We start from the raw sequence: 17,064 nt of genomic DNA, 5'->3' as shown, positions 1-17,064 counted from the left end.
TTGACCAACTTTAAGATCTCCCTTCCATGCTTGTGGACTCTAAGTAATTGGAAGACAACTCTCCTTACTCAGACAAGTGCTCACCTCTGCAGTGTTCTCGCACTTGCTTTTATGACAATTTTCTTTTAAATAAATTGGGCAAGTATTTCTGTGGACTCTTTAAACTGATGAAAAGGAAGGGGTCTCAGTGCTTTGCAAGTAATTAATTTCAGAATGTCTGAGGCCAGGTATATTTCACTCATGTCATCCCCTTTACATTTTTGCACTGAAGAGAGACTGAAGCTTTGAAATGTCAGTTTCATTTCAGCTTTTGCTATGGGCTTGTCTACACTACCGCTTAAGTAGATGTAACTTACCTGGCTCCAGGTTTAAAAAAGCCACCCTTGCCCCCCGGGTGACATGTTACATAGTGCGGTGGAGACACCACTTTAAGTCTATGTCGGCAGGAGAGCATCACAGCTATGTTGTCCCGCCAATATAGCTTCTGCCTCTCATTGAGGTGGAGTAATTATGCCAAGGGGAGAGCGCGTCTTCACCAGATGCGCTGCAGCGGCACCAATGTAGCACCGTAGTGTAGACTAGCCCTCTGACTCCAGCCCTCTATAACTCAAAGCCCCACACTGTACCATTGGACAAGCCTGGTGGGGGAAATGGATCATATTTTAAAGGGATAGAGCCAACACACTCACTCACCACACTTTTTGACCACTCTTGCTGTGTTGCCTCCACAGTGCTGGTCTGACCTGGAGTCTACATTGGCAAAATTGGCACTTATCAATTCACCCCAGCACAGCTCCAGTGCTGGTAACAGCTATGGAAGCCATGATGCAGGAAGTACAGGGCGGGGTTTCAGGCATTGCCTCCACTTGTCATCAAACCCTTCAAGTGAAGGCACCAGAGCCCTCTCTTCACTATAACTTCCACCAGTGGTGCTGCATGTCAGCAATTACAGGTCTCACTTTTGCTAGTGTGCCCATATCCCGAGTATTAGATTTCAAGCTCTAAGGGCAGGTCAAAGCAAACACACACAGTTCAGGGCTGCAACTTGGATGAGGTCCCAAAGCCACGTTGAAGACAGTTTAAACCTTACAACCCGAATCAACATTAAATAATCAATGGAAAGCATCAGTGTTCGGGGAGCTGTGTGTCATAGGACAAACCTTGGTGTAGACGCCTGAACCATTTTTTTGGAAGTTTTACTGCAGCTTGTTCTGGGAACAGAATGTGGAGTGGGGCAGAAAAGGTCAGAAAACATTACTCATCCAAATGCCTTAGTCCAGGGGTAGTGAATACATCACAACTGGCACAAGTCCATAGACCAAAGTTTATAAAGCTTTATTGAACAGCTGTGCAGTGAACAAACAATACAATGCTCTGGAAGTTTCACAGCTGGTTTTAGTTTTAACCTCCCTTGAGAGAGCAGCAACCATCTCTGCAGCGCTCCAGTAGGAGACGCTTGTGTGGAGACAAATGGATGGCAGACAGCAACATAACCTTGAAAGTTTATAGACCCAGTGTATTTCAAGAACCGGTTAAGTTTTTCACAAGCAAACATTTGTCACAGCAAGGAACACCGTTCCCTCTGGAAGATGCTGCTATGCACTGGAGCAGATGAGCAGGAAAGAAAGCTGTACAGCAAGTGCCACTAGGGAAACCTCCCCTAGGCTCCCCCAAACCAGCCTGCCAGGAGCGAATAGAGATCCCAGGACTGCTCACTAACCATTTATTGCCCCCTCCCTCCATTGCACATTACCAGCGGCTGGGTTGCTTGGGACAAAAGACAGTCCTGGCCTGCAAACACTGTCAGTTAAATGGATACAACCATTTGTTATTTTGAACCACCCCACATCATGCTTACTAAAAACTCTGAATCCTCCCTCCCTGCTCTCACCTCATCATTCCAGCTAGGAATGCTGACAGTTTTAAACTAACAGTGAAATTAAAACAACCCCACACACCACAGCAGAGCATGCTTTGTATCCAAAGAGTCAAGACCTCTGTAAACTGGAAATCCAGCAGAGAGGGAGGCAGGCTTTGATGCCTGTGAGAAGCGCTTTAAAAGCAGCATCGTGGCAACTCAACGTTTTTTCAGTTATGATCTGGGAGAATGCAAGCAGTTCAGAAAGCACTTGGGCAGTGCACGTCTTTCAATTTGGCAGGAGGAGATAACTCAGCAGTCTCTGGCTCCAGCAGCTTTCAGCTGAGTGCATCTGTTAACTGTTGCACGTCCCCTTGAACAGCAGTGCAATGAAGACTATTTCCCCGCAAACAGCAACATGGAGAATCTTCTAACTGCTTCAGCAGAATCGGTGGGCCCAAGGCTCCCACAGAGACAGCTGTGGCCTTATACAGACAATTGAGAGAGACACACAGATGACCACAACACAACAGCTGGACAGATCCTTCTTCCACCACTTCTCAGAGGGGAGGGCCAGTGTCCATTCCCAGAAATAAGGGAAGGGAAAACATATAACTCTTCTGCTTCTAAAAGCAGGTAGCAGTGCCAGAATTCACACAGTAAACAACTGACATCAAATTTCATAGGCAAAGTGGGAGGGCTGGTCAGGAATTTGCCGCTGTAGTCCACACACATTATAGAAAACAGGCTGCTTGTACTCCAGTCACATGCCTAGCAAGCCCTCCCTCCCCCCGCTCCCAACCTCACCCAACACCCCTCTTTAAAAGCAAACCCAGAGCTGTCAGCAAGCTGGAGGAACTTCTAGGTACCGACTATGCTGGGATCATGAGCAGACTCAGGCAGTTGGGAGCCACTGCAGTGATACAAGAAGCAGTTCCCCCAGCAGCTGTAGCAGATGAGGAACAAGGCTGCCAGGAAGACCAAGGCACAGATTGTGCATGGCTTCCGCTCCAGGAGGAAACTCAGCAGATAGAAGCCCATGAACATTGAGTGACTGAACCACAAAGCCGGGTTGAGGGGCTTAGGAATGAGGAGGACAGGCAGTAACCACTGAAGGCAGTACATAGTGACTGGCAGGCAGGGACCCAGGGACAGCAGCAATCAGAAGCACTCCTAGAACTTTTTCCTGCAGCTCCTCAGGTGAGCAGGATTCCCAACACTGTTCTGTAACGTGAAGATAAAGCTTTAAAAGAAAAAGAAAAAGAGTCAGGATTAGGGTAATGTGCTAGAGAGGCCAACACCAATTCTCCTCATACACCGAGTCACTTATTTGCTCCCAATCTACTGTACACTGACAATCACGGCATTGTTTTAACATGGTTTAGTATTAGGAGTTCCTCACACTGAGATTGGAGGCTGCACTGTAGTCTCCCAGGGGAAATGGTGAAAATACCACCAACTAGTACATAACACTAGATAAAACATTTAAAAAATGTACAATAGGGGGGCAAGCCGGCATCGACAAGGAGATGGATTTGGTCTAACTTCCTGGTCAATGCTTCTCTTTCCCAAAGACCAGCTGTTATCTGTGTCACTGGCTCACATTCTAACAAAGTAGTAAAAAACCCAGTCCCTTCGCGCAGTGTGGGAGGCTAGAGGGAAAGCAAAGGATTCCATGGGGAAAGACTAGAACGGCTGGTTTTCCTACTAATGTGCATACTCAGCTCAAACTGTCCAAAGAAATTTGGAAGGTGGTGACAGCAAGTGCACTTTACAAAGATCACCGCACAGTGGTTGCGTGGGAAGTAATGGAAGACAAGGAACAGAACCTAATTTTGCTTCCAAAAGGGAAATCACATCTGTCTAATAGGCACAGCTGGAAAAGTGGTTCAGCATAAGGCTGACAGCATGCGAGAGGGACGGTGATGATTGATGAGATCTTCACATCTGAACTGAGGATGGGATCATGGGAATCTCTCCTTTGCCAGGTTGCTTCTTGCTTTTCTGCCTGCACCTAAAGTAGGAGAATTTTACTGAGTTTGCTCTGCAGTCCTGCTTGTCATTCCTTTCCTCAGCAGCTGCAAACCCAGAGTCAATTTCACACAGATGCAGGTACTGCAAAGAAAGCCCTTGGGGAGGAGGTAAAAAGCAACAGTGAAACTCAGTTTCCCTCAGCAACTTCTTAAAATCTTAGAAGAGGAAAAGCTGGGGCGGAGGTCAGAGAAAGATGCCTTTATTGCATTTAGACCCATTGCTGAAAAACTCATATCTTGAGCCCATCCATGTACCATCTCCTCTGCACACACATGGGCCCATTAAAAAGTCCCCTAGCCCCAAACATAGTATGCATCTTCTAATGCAGCATTCTGACAGCGAAGATCCCAATCATGCAATATGAAATTCAAGCCATGTGTAGCTAAACTCTGAATGATGACAGCATGCACACTACAATGAGAGACCGTCTCTGCCTGAAGGATTTACAATCTAAGCCAGACAGACACATTCAGATCAGACAAAATACACTGATGGATCAGATATGGGACAATCTCAAAATGACAGTGTTTATACATAAACATGGGATTTCCTTCCTTGGATTATCATCATAAAACCATGTGAAAGCAGCATGTTTTGAGAAGGCATCTGAATGGAGAGAGTGGCCAACCAGTATACTAAGTTGCACTGCTCCCTTTAACAGATCAGCAGCAGCCACAGTGAGCAATCTAAGCAGCTCAAGCTAGAATACTTAGCTCTAGCTAGCATTTGTCATCCGAGGATCTCAAAGTACTTTAGAAAGGAGGATCTCTTTTCAGTTTACAGAGAGGGGAAATGGATGGAGAAAGAGGATTTTGAAACTTACCCAAGATCACACAGCAAGTCAATGGTAGGATTAGGGTATTAGTCCTGGTTCTGACTCCTTGTCAGTACCTTGCTGAAACAATACACAAACTGTGGTGGTGGTAAAAGGAAAAACCAAGGCACAGGCAGCAGATCTTTCAACAAGGGCTAATGAGAACAGTTTACATTTATACAGCACCTTTCATCCCACAGTGCTTCATAACTACATTTATACAGCACAGCTGAAGGGGATGGCAGGCAGCCAAGGCACAAAAGGGCAAGTGAAACTTGTGCCCAAGGACAACAGGGCAAGCCCCTCCTCTTAGAGAAGTGCCAGGGGTTCTAGTGACCATGCAGAGCAAACACATTCTTGGTTTATAACGGCTTGTCCTAAAGACCCTTCTTCCTTCAAACACTAAGCTGCATGGTTCTCTCTGTGTCAGAGGGCAGAAGGGCTGAGCTGAGCCAGGCAGGAATAGAAACTGTAGTTGCAGGGGGGCCCGTGGGACAAAGAAGCTGAGAAGATAAACAACATATTCCCTTGGCTAAAACTAGAAGAGAAAGATGGGATTTCCTGGCTAGGGGAGCAGGGATGAGGAGGGAAGAAGGGGCTGCATGAAAAAGCCAAAACACGGCCACAAAGAAAATGGTTTCCTGCCAAAAGAGAGTGAAGTCATAATAAAGATTAAGAAGTTCCCAGGCATATTTGAGTACCTGCTCCTCCAGCAAGAGCTGGGAACACATTCCGGCCTCATAGGCAACATTCTCCCCACGCCACCAGCAAGGGTATGTATTTTAATAGTGATGAAAGAGGAGGCTGCCCAGCATCTCCATCCCGGCAGACAGCACATCACCAGCGTTTTAGAGTATTCCTGGAGAAAGCATGGGGTGCACTGGTCCTGGGAAGCTGTGGTGGAGAGGAGAGAAAGTACCGTCCAGCAGAGAGTGGGGAGGTGGGGTTATTTTATCGGTAAAACTAATGAGCTTATTTTCAGGCCTCACAATTACTAAGTTGTTTGTTTTACAGGTCAGTATTTTCTAGTGGTTAGAGCCAAGAAACTGGAATCGGACTCCCAAGTTTTTATTCCTGCTTCAGTCTGTGTCCCCTTGGGCTATAGTTAGTTAATAAGATCATACTTCCCTATATCACAGAGGTGCAGAAGGGCTATTAACCTTTGTAAAGCATGTTGAGATCCTCAGATGAACATCATTATAGAAGCTAAGTACTAGTTAGTTCCTCCCCAGGGTAAGTGTTCACAGACGTGAGCTAGCAGCACAGCTCTCATGGGAGTTGAGCAGCTATGTCACTGCTCTTCTCCCTACTCGGACACTCGCTTTTTGTTCCTATCTATTCAAACATATGGTATGACAGCAGGCAGGAAAACAATTGTGGCAAGTCAGTGCTCTGCAGCTCTCCTTGAATCCTTCTAAACTGCTCCATATCATATGCACAACATGAATCTTATTGTTATTTATATAGCAACTTTTGTCCCCATGTTCCCCCCAAAGCACTTTACAAGCTTAACCATTATATAAAGTATACACAAAAATCACTATTTCCACCAATGGACTGCAGTGTACTGAAGCACATGGTACAGCCGTTGAGCCCTTTAAGGCTGAGAGATGTAGTTGTAGGTCACATATTTGCTCCTAGTGATGTGCCTAAAGGCAATCACAAAGTTTCTCTCTCTTAGGCAGAGGAGCAGGCAGAGGAAGGGGGAGGTCTCTGTACCCCTCAGGTTGAAAGCATGACAAGACGACACCTACAGGGAGCAGGAGCTGGCTGGAGAGAAACCTCAGCAGGGTAGGGCTGTGAAGTCCTAGAGACAAATGCTAACATATGACCCTGAAGGGTACTGAGACTATATTAGGTTGCTTTATTGAGACACCAAGATTCAAAACATAAGAGCCCTGAGTAAAGGAACTAGAACTATGCATTTGTCTGGAGCATGGATTCTACCTTCCCTGGCTGGTGGATCAGCTGTTAATAGTAACAAGTACTCTTTTCCACCTCTTTTTCGCCACCCACCCAAGTCCAACACGGCTATGAGAGTGTCCCATGGGGATTCCAGTCATCTTAGCCATATCACCTTTCTTTTACTAAATGGTGAAATATTTATTTGGTTTGTGGTCTTTGACACACAATTTTTTATGCAAGTTACAAGAGTATTTTAAAAGTATTCAATTCTGCCTAGACTCCTGAGCAAGTCTGAGGCAGGGACACAGCAAGCACGCCAAATCCCCACCTGATTTTCTCTTTTTCCCTCAAGGAAACTACAGTTATCTGCTCTTGACCAAGAGGAGTAGATTACCAGGTAATAACAGCAAGTTAACAACTGCCATACAGCAGCATTTCATTGTCTGTGCTTCCCTGTCTCACAATGGCATTCTGCTTCTTCCAAACCTACTGATCTCATTCACCTCTGAACTCATCTTTCATTGATTCCTTGGCTAAGATGGTGCACTGTCATCTTTACAGATTGCAGTCCTTATACTCACTCTCATCTGGTTTGTCAGCCACTTTTGTTAGTCATTCCAGGAACAGTGACTCCTCTGAATCCATCACAGCTGTTAGCACCGCTAAGTTTAACTTTAGACCCTTGAGTCAGAGAGCGTACAAAAAGCTGCCTGACATTCTCACTGCACTCAATAATTCACTGTTCCTTTCTATGATCTCCAGGCAACACACTGGAGTCTCCTACTCTAGAGTTCCTGCAATACCCTCAGGGTACATCTACACTACAGGGGGGAGTCGATTTAAGATACGCAAATTCAGCTACGTGAATAGCGTAGCTGAATTCGACGTATCGCAGTCGACTTACCCCGCTGTGAGGACGGCGGCAAAATCGACTTCTGCGGCTTTCTGTCGGCGGCGCTTACTCCCACCTCCGCTGGTGGAGTAAGAGCGCCGATTTGGGGATCGATTGTCGCGTCCCGACGGGACGGGATAAATCGATCCCCGAGAGGTCGATTTCTACCCTCCGATTCAGGCGGGTAGTGTAGACCTAGCCTCAGGGTCTGAGCGACCCACCACATCAGAGCTAAGCAAATACAAATGGTTTTCCACAGACAGTCACTTATGCTCATTAGTGAATCCACACCAGTCATGCTCACATCCTTTCCACTTGCTCCCATGAACAACACTTAAGCACCAAGAGGATTATAGGGTTATGGGAATAGCCAGCATGGATTTGTAAAGGACAAATTATTCCCAAATTAATCTAATTGCCTTCTTTGACAAGGTTACTGGCCTGGTGGATTGGGAGAAGAAGTAGATGTGATATATCTTGATTTTTGTAAGGGTTTTGACAGTCACACATGACAGTCTCATAAGCAAACAGGGGAAATGTGGTCTAGATGAAATAACTATAAGTACTCAAAGAGTACTATCAATGGTTCTCTGTCAAATTTGAGGGATGTATCTAGTGGGGACCCACGGGGTATGTCCCAGGTCCAGTATCACTCAGTACTTTCATTAATGACATGGATGATTGAGTGGAGAGTACACTTATCAAATTTGCAGATGACACCAAGATGGGAGGAGTTGCAAGCATTTTGAAGAATGGCCTTTATAAATTGGAAAATTGGTCTGAAATCAACAAGATTAAATTCAATAATGACAAGTGCACAGTCCTACACTTAAGAAGAAAAAACATCAAATGCACAACTACAAAATAGGAACAACAGGCTAAGTGTACTGCTGAAAAGAATCTGGGGGTTATAGTAGATCACAAACTGAATATGAACGTGATGCAGCTGAGAAAAAAGCTAATATTCTGGGGTCCACTAACAGGAGTGATGCGTGGAAAAAACAGGAAGTAATTGTTTCTCTTGTCTCAGCACTGGTGAGGCCTCAGCTGAGTACTGTGTCCAATTATGGGCACCACACTTTAGGAAAGTGGACAAATTGGGTGAGTCCAGAGGAGAGCAACAAAAATGATGAAAGGTCCAGAAAACCTGACCTATAAGAAAAGGTTAAAAAAACTGGGCATGTTTAGTCTTGAGAAAAGAAAGCTGAGAGAGCACCTGATAATCTTCAAATACATTAAGGGTTGTTATAAAAGGATGGTGATCATAAGAACATAAACATAAGAACGACCCTACTGGGTCAGACCAAGGTCCATCTAGCCCAGTATCCTGTCTACCGACAGTGGCCAATGCCAGGTGCCCCAGAGGGACTAGAACATAACGGGGCTTCACTGGCAGCAAACAGATGCTGCAGACTCTTATGGACCTTACAGATTCAACAATCCTGGGCTCACCCCCTTTGCAGACCACGGAGAACTTCATTACAGCATGCGCACTCACACCCACCCCTACATACCATGTGTTTTCAGGGGCCGCATCCCTACCCCTAACACTCCATCATTAAAGGACAACCACAGCTTCACAAACACTGATCTGTGAATGCCACAGTTGCTGTACATGGATGTAAAATGGACATGAATGTTCTTCCCCTTGTTAATAAATCAATGGAACAGAACTTAAGTTTTTAATGTATTTGCTTTTAAATTGCACAGACTTTTCTTTGTACTGATTCTATTACTGAATAAAATTCTTGGAAAATAATTCATCTTTATTAGTTCACAAACATATGCTGCAGAGTGCCAACCAGTTTTGAAATCACCCACTTGTTACTGTATAGTGTAACAACTCATAAGATCAGTGGCAAACAGTATAATATCAAATATACAGCAAGCACTGCAAAATTCATAGGTGCACTGACAGTGGTATATTCATAGATGTACACCAAGTGTCACACAATTCTTAACAGACCCCAAAACAGCAGGGTCAGGTAGAGCACAGTACACCACAACACATTATTGTGGGTTGCTGTTTAAATGCTCTTTCAAAGCCTCCCTGAGCCCTATAAGCTCCTTCTATCTGGCTGCTCAAGCACTGCAGACAGATACTCCACCTCTACCCTTTGCCCCAGACGCAACTTTTCCCCCTTTGCTTCACACATATTATCCAGCACACTAGACAGCTATAACTAGGCCCTACCAAATTCACGGTCCATTTTGGTCAATGTCATGGTCATAGGATTTTAAAAACCCGTAAATTTCATGATTTCAGCTATTTGAATCTGAAATTTCAAGGCGTTGTAATTGCAGGGGTCCTGACCCAAAAAGGAGTTGCAGATCCCCCTAAAATAACCTTGTGGACCCCCCCCCCCACAACTCCCTTTTGGGTCAGAACCCCCAATTTGAGAAATACTGGTCTCGCCTGTGAAATCTGCATAGTGCTTCTTCTCTGTCAGTGCAGCTCTCACTTCAGTGTCCTATGCTGGAGAGCTGGGGCGAGTGTGGCATACAGATCCAGGAATGTGGCCTTGCACATCCGAAAGTTCTGCAGCCACAGCTCCTCATCCCAAGCCTGCATTACGATGGGATCCCACCAGTCAGTGCTTGCTTCTCAGACCCAGAAGTGGCACTCCACCATCTTCAGCTGCTCTGTAAATGGCACCAACAACTTTGAATTGGTTCTCGCTATATCCCACAGCAGCCTATCCTCCAAGAAACTGTCATGTTCCCCGCTGATTTGATTATTCTTACAGCTCTGCAAATACCAGAGGATCACGTGTCCTGTGCTTGCAATACTTACAATAGCGCAGAATTGTGCATGCTCCATGCTCCTGTCAGAGATAGCAGACAGTGAGGAGGGCTGCACACATTATACAAACACCTATCAGGGTTGGTCTAGGTCAGGGGTCGGCAACCTTTCAGAAGTGGTGTGCCGAGTCTTCATTTATTCACTCTAATTTAAGGTTTCGCGTGCCAGTAATACATTTTAACGTTTTTAGAAGGTCTCTTTCAATAGGTTTATAATATATAACTAAACTATTGTTGTATGTAAAGTAAATAAGGTTTTTAAAACGTTTAAGAAGCTTCATTTAAAATTAAATTAAAATGCAGAGCCCCCCGGACCGGTGGCCAGGACCCGGGCACTGTGAGTACCACTGAAAATCAGCTCATGTGCTGCCTTTGGCACGCGTGCCATCGGTTGCCTATCCCTGGTCTAGGTTTACTTGGTCCTGCCTCAGTGCAGGGAGATGGACTTGACTTCTTGAGGTGCCTTCCAACTCTGCATTTCTATGGCCTGGTCCACACTAACCCCCCACTTCGAACTAGGGTACGCAAATTCAGCTACGTTAATAACGTAGCTGAATTCGAAGTTCCTTAGTTCGAACTTACCGCGGGTCCAGATGCGGCAGGCAGGCTCCCCCGTTGATGCCGCGTGCTCCTCTCGCCGAGCTGGAGTACCGGCGTCGATGGCGAGCGCTTCCGGGATCAATCCAGGATCGATTTATCGCGTCTAGACAGGACGCGATAAATTGAGCCCAGAAGATCGATTGCCTACTGCCGCACCCGGAGGTAAGTGTAGACCTACCCTATGATTCAGTTATTCAAACCACCAAGGTCTAACAGGAACAATTTTAAGATTCACATGCATAAGTACTTGCACATTCAGGGAGTCAGGGAACAAAAACAACATTATGAATTATCTAACCAGTCACAAATAACCAGCACTGCTCTAATTTTAAGTATTTGCAATGAAGTATTCAAAAAGCTACGAGAATAAATACATTTGAGGAGCTTGTGATTGGTTCCTGGATAATCTACAAGTAGAAAAGGCTTAATTCATCATAACTTTAGTTGTAAGGTTGTAAGCTATAGTCCCTATATATTAGTCCATGGATACCCATTTTATATCCCCCCTCTTCTGCAGAGAGTGTGTGCCACTCCCAATTACCTTAGGGCTCTACTTACCCCTGACTAGTGAAAGTCAGCTCTGATTATCCCCACTAAACACCCAAGGAAGTGCTCAGTGGTAATCTTATTCAGCCCTCATTAGGGTTGCTGTTAAGCAGGTGTTGGTCCAGAGGGAAGGTAAAACTTAGGTGATTTATGAATCGTTCCCTCCCAGCATGCTAGTCAAGCTGCCACCCAGTTTGGCAGCTAAAAGGCTTTACAACAAGAGATCACTTATGTACCAGCAAGAAGATGGTCAACTATTCAGCTTTTTAGAAACACAAACGTCTCCCTGGAATTTAGAGGCACCAGGTGTCTAGAGCAAATTCTGTCAAGTGTCTACACTACAGCCTTATTCCGGGCGATGGAAGTGCCCTACTACACTGAAAGAACAGGAGTATTTGTGGCACCTTAGAGACTAACAAATTTATTTGAGCATAAGCTTTCATGGGCTACAGCCCACTTCATCAGATGCATAGAATGGAACGTATAGTAAGAAGATATAGATACATACAGAGAACATGAAAAGGTGAAAGTTGCCATACCAACTCTAAGAGGCTAATTAAGATGAGTTATTATCAGCAAGAGAAAAAAAACTTTATTTGTTAGTCTCTAAGGTGCCACAAGTACTCCTGTTCTTTTTGCGGATACAGACTAACACGGCTGCTACTCTAAAACCATTCCAGACAGTTGACAAGAAGGTGTGAGGATACTTAACATGGGGAAATAGACTCAATTTGTGTAATGACCCAGCCACTCCCAGTCTCTATTCAAGCCCAAGTTAATGGCATCTAGTTTGAAAATTAATTCTAGTTCAGCAGTTTCTTGTTGGAGTCTGTTTTTGAAGCTTTTCTGTTGCAAAATTGCCACCTTTAAGTCTGTTACTGAGTGACCAGAGAGGCTGAAGTGTTCTCCTACTGGTTTTTGAATGTTATGATTCTTGATGTCAGATTTGTGTCCATTTATTCTTTTGCGTAGAGATTGTCCGGTATGGCCAATGTACATGACAGAGGAGGCATTGCTGGCACATGATGGAATATATCACATTGGTAGTCACTTGAATGCTAGGATAGCTGCCCATAATGCACCGCTCCCAATGCCGCTGCAAGTGCCGCAAATGTGGCCATGCCAGTGCACAAGCAGCTGTCAGTGTGGACAGACTGCAGCACTTTCCCTACTGCACTCTCCGAAGGCGGGTTTAATTCACAGCGCTCTACATCTGCAAGTGTAGCCATGCCCTAAGCTGCCATGGTATAAGAGGGAAGGTTCTTTCATGGATCACTAACTGGTTGAAAAAAAGGATAGTACTAAGTTGTCAGTTTTCACAAGTGGAGATGGGTAAATAGCAAGGTCCCCCAAAGATCTGTACTGGGCCCTGTGTTGTTCAACATATTCATAAATGATCTGGAACAGGGGACGAACAGTGAGGTGGCGATATATGCAAATGATACAAAATTCTCAAGACAGTTAAGTCCAAACCTGACTGCAAAGAGTTACCCAGTTTTTTGAGATCCCTTTGTGACAAAATGGCTGATGAAATTCAATGTTAATAAATACAAAGAAACGCACATTGGATAAAATAATCCCAACTATACATACAAAATAATGGGATCTAAATTAGCTGTTACCACTCAAGAAAGATCTTAGAGCCATCAGGCATAGTTCTCTGAAAATGCCCACTCAATGCACAGTGGCAGTCAAACAAGCTAACAGAATGTTAGGAACCATTAGCAAAGGGACAGATAAGAAGACAGAAAATATAATGTCGTTACTATGTTAACTCATGGTACGCCCAATCTTGAATACTGCCTGCAGTTCTAGACACCCCATTTCAAAAAAAGATATATTAGAAGTGGGAAAGGTGCAGAGAAAGGCAACAAAAATTATTAGGGGTATGGAACAGCTTTTATAAAAGGAGAGATTAAAAAGACTGGGACTGTACATCTTAGAAAAAAGATGACGGGGGGGGGGGATATGATAGAAGTCTATAAAATCATGAATGGTGTGAAGAAAGTGAATAGGGAAGTATTATTTACCCCTTCACATAACATAAGAACTAGGGGTCACCTGACAAAACAAATAGGCAACAGGTTTAAAACAAACATGAAGTACTTTTTCACACAACAACGTCAACATATGGAACTCAATGCCATGGGGTGTTGTGAAGCCCAAAAGCATAACTGGGTTCAAAAAAGAATTAGAGAAATTCATGGAGAATAGGTCCATCAACCTTGATTAGCCAAGGTGGTCAGGGACACAACCCCATGCTGCAGGGGTCCCTAAACCCCCAAGTGCCAGAAGCTGGGACTGGATCACTTGAAAATTGCCCTGTTCTGTTCATTCCCTCTGAAGCATCTGGCACTGGCCACCATCAAAACACAGAACACGGAGATAGATGGATCATTGGTCTGACCCACTATGGCCATTCTGATGTTCTTAAGATAGGCAGATAGCATGAAGTGCCAGACTCTGAAAGGAGAGAGAGAAAACTGAGATACGTAGAAGAGAATGAAAGCATGGAAAGAAGAGCAAATGCATTTTAATTTTTCCACGGTAAATGACAGATAATCATTGCACTACTAACAAAAAAGTATTTTGAGAGCCCACTGAACTACCTTGCAAATAATTAACCCACCATTGGTCTTCAGGTGACAGGACTGTCTCCCTATCACAATCTTAAGAAGAAAGATCAAACCAAAGCAAAAAGAAGAACAGGAGTACTTGTGGCACCTTAGAGACTAACAAATTTATTAGAGCATAAGCTTTCGTGGACTACAGCCCACTTCTTCGGATGCAGCTTATGCTCTAATAAATTTGTTAGTCTCTAAGGTGCCACAAGTACTCCTGTTCTTCTTTTTGCGGATACAGACTAACACGGCTGTTACTCTGAAACAAACCAAAGCAGTCACCAAAACAGCTGCACAGTTCATCATTTGTCATGTCATCCATCTCTGCTTGCATCTAAGCAGCAGGATTAACACAACATCCACTGAAGTGAATGATATGCCTGTGATCATTAAAAAACATTTTTCTAGATATTTGTTTAGTGTAGAGGACCATACCAGCACTGCCTTACACCCTACACTGCAGCCAAGTTACAAGCATGGTCCAGCACCAGCAAAGGAAATGGATGTACGACATAAACAGGAAACAGAGCTACTTCTGATTATGACTGTCAAATTTAGCCCAGACTAGTTTTTATGAGGAGAGGTGTGCACGTTTTTTTTTTTTTTTTAATGTTAAAAAAATCATGGAAAGGCAAGAACTGGAAAAAGGGAGATCTACAGACCCAAGGGACAAGAAGGGGATCAGAAAAGAATTAGATGAGGAGCAAGCAAACTTTTTGGCCTGAGGGCCGCATCCCGTTTCCAAAAATTGTATGGATGGCCAATTAGGGGAGGCTGTGCCTCCCCAAACAGCCAGGCATGGCCCGGCCCCCGCCCCCTATCTGATCCCTCCCTCCGCTTCTCACCTCCTGAGACTCCTGCCCCATCCACCCCCTGTCCCCTGCCAGCCCCCGAATCCCCTGCCACCCCATCCAACCCCCCCTCCTTCCTGACTGCCACCCCAGGACCCCTGCCCCATCCATTCTCCCTGTCCCCTAACTGCCCCCAGAACCCCTGCCCCTGACTTCCCCCCGCCCCCCATCCAACCCCCCTCATCCTGACTGGCCCCCCTGAGACCCTGCCCCCATTCAACCCCCCTGTTCCCCGCCCTCTGACCGCCCCGACCCCTAACCACCACCCCGGACTCCCCTGCCCTCTATCCAGCTCCTCCTGCTCCCTGCCCCTTACCGCGCTGCCTGGAGCACCGGTGGCTGAGGGCGCTACAACCGCACTGCCCAGAGCGGCAGGACAGGCAGCCACGCCACCGCGCAGCACCGAGCACCGGATCAAGCCACAGCTCTGCAGCTGCGCTGCCCCAGAGCATTGCGCTGGCGGTGGGGCGAGACGAGGCTGTGGAGGAAGGGGAACAGCAGGGGCGAGCCTCCCGGGGCAGGAGCTCAGGGGTCGGGCAGGAGGGGCGCGCGGGCCGTAGTTTGCCCACCTCTGAACTAGAGGATCGATGATCCAAAGACGGGGAAGTATTTCTATCTAGAGAAATCAGACAAATGGATCAGCAAAGAAACGGCCACAGAGGCCTCGCCCCAAGCCCCTCGCTCCGCACTTATCTGCCTAAGGATAATCTGCCAGGGCACGTTGTCGCGTCCTCCACCGCGACCAACCCGTCGCCAAGCCGTGGGCCGCACCTGCACTTCACAGGTTAGTTCTGGGGAAAGCCTCTGACGTGGCCCCACACGTGGATCTTTGCAGAAAACAGGAACCTGCCCCGGCCCCGGCCAATCTCACGGGAGAGCCCAAGGCAAGGGAGACGCCGCTGAGTCCGGGCACAGCCCTGGAGCCACGGGAGAGCGAGCCACGCTGCCGGCGGGGCGGGGCGGGGCGGGGAGCCGCGCCTCGGGACCCCGGCCCGACCGGCCCGCGGACCCCAACGCGCGGAGGGCGCCCCGGCGAGGCCAGGCACAGGGTCACCCGGGCGGACAGGGGCTGACCAGGAGCGGGGGGACGCTGCCTCCTCTCGGCCCTGGGGCCGCACTCGCGCTAGGAGAGGCCCCCTGGGGCCCCAGAAACACCCGGTACCTGCGCACTCCGCCATGGCGCTCTCCGCGGCCCGGCCCGGCCCGCTGCCGCTGCGCTCGCCTGCGTCCGTCACTCCCACAGGTCCCCAGCTAGCTGCTCTCTGCCTGAGAGTCGCGACGGGGCTCCTCTGGGGCTGCCCTTCCCACTGCCTGTCTCTATCCCGCACCGTGTCACCCCGGTAGCCTTGCCCCCCCTAGTGGTTAACCCACTCCCTTACTCCTCCTCAGCGCTCCCCGGGGAAACCTGGCCCCATGTAGGTGGTCTGGGGCTATTTTGATCAGGCACCGCCACGGACAGCCCCGGCGGAACGCCTCCTGGAGATTCCAGTCTCGTGGCTATGCAGCGTGCGATGGCCCGGGGGGCGCCGCAGAGATCGCTGGAGCCTGGTCCCGGGTGTGGAGCTGCAGAGGCTGGCCTCCCCCGAGGGTGGGGAGACTGCTGTGGGCATTCAAGTGGCCATGTTAATTGAATAGATCTCTGCGCGTGTCTGTATTACTACAGCATAACTCTCCTCAAGCACCATTGCAATGGTGCATTTTTAAAAAAATAATAAACACATTTCTTTAGGGATATTAAAGATCCGATTTTGGAAAGCTGGAGGCCGCAGGCTGCCCTCATACAACAAGCCCTGCGATGGAGCATGCAATTGTGTGGGCGGTGTTGGTAGCTAATACTGGATCAGCCCCACTGGATCGTCATCCCCTGCCCCTGGAGATCTCCAGGCTTTAGAAAACCTCTCATACACAAGCCCTCCCCAACCATCTACCATACACACAATTCATCATATCACTCATGCAATGCAGTACATAGCGAGGAAAAATCCAAAACAGTTTATAGCCAGAAACATGAGCTTTGACTATCATTGCATAGCTTGCATAATAGATAGAGGGATAGATTCTCAGTTGATGCAAATTGGCATAACTTAATTGACTTTAATGAAAGCACACCAATTTACACCAGCTGAGACAGTGTTGCCAAT

General features: G+C 46.8%; 1 protein-coding gene across 5 annotated transcripts; it reads right to left on the bottom strand.

Moving 5' to 3' along the window:
• Positions 1 to 2,092: 2,092 nt before the first annotated feature.
• BLCAP (BLCAP apoptosis inducing factor) lies at positions 2,093 to 16,195 on the bottom strand. 5 transcript variants are annotated; one of them, XM_054045888.1, is made up of 2 exons: positions 16,086 to 16,195; positions 2,093 to 3,101 (listed from the first exon to the last, which is right to left on the bottom strand). In XM_054045888.1, the coding sequence occupies exon 2, from the start codon at positions 2,981 to 2,983 to the stop codon at positions 2,720 to 2,722; it is 264 nt and encodes an 87-aa protein (XP_053901863.1). In that variant the 5' UTR covers positions 2,984 to 3,101; positions 16,086 to 16,195; the 3' UTR covers positions 2,093 to 2,719. The 5 variants fall into 5 exon arrangements, 4 of the variants coding, with proteins under 4 accessions (XP_053901863.1, XP_053901866.1, XP_053901864.1 ...); XM_054045891.1 differs by lacking the exon at positions 16,086 to 16,195 and adding an exon at positions 15,695 to 15,718; XM_054045889.1 differs by lacking the exon at positions 16,086 to 16,195 and adding an exon at positions 15,493 to 15,539.
• Between the last annotated feature and the right edge of the window lie 869 nt (positions 16,196 to 17,064).

This window comes from Malaclemys terrapin, chromosome 12 (genome assembly GCF_027887155.1).
Source record: "Malaclemys terrapin pileata isolate rMalTer1 chromosome 12, rMalTer1.hap1, whole genome shotgun sequence".
Classification (NCBI taxonomy): domain Eukaryota; kingdom Metazoa; phylum Chordata; order Testudines; family Emydidae; genus Malaclemys; species Malaclemys terrapin.
Note: the sequence above shows the minus strand (reverse complement) of the source record. Positions and strands in the feature narration are given on the sequence as shown.

Coding starts and splice junctions, on each gene's coding strand:
- BLCAP (XM_054045888.1), bottom strand. CDS start 2,983: ATGTACTGCCTTCAGTGGTTACTGCCTGTCCTCCTCATTCCTAAGCCC.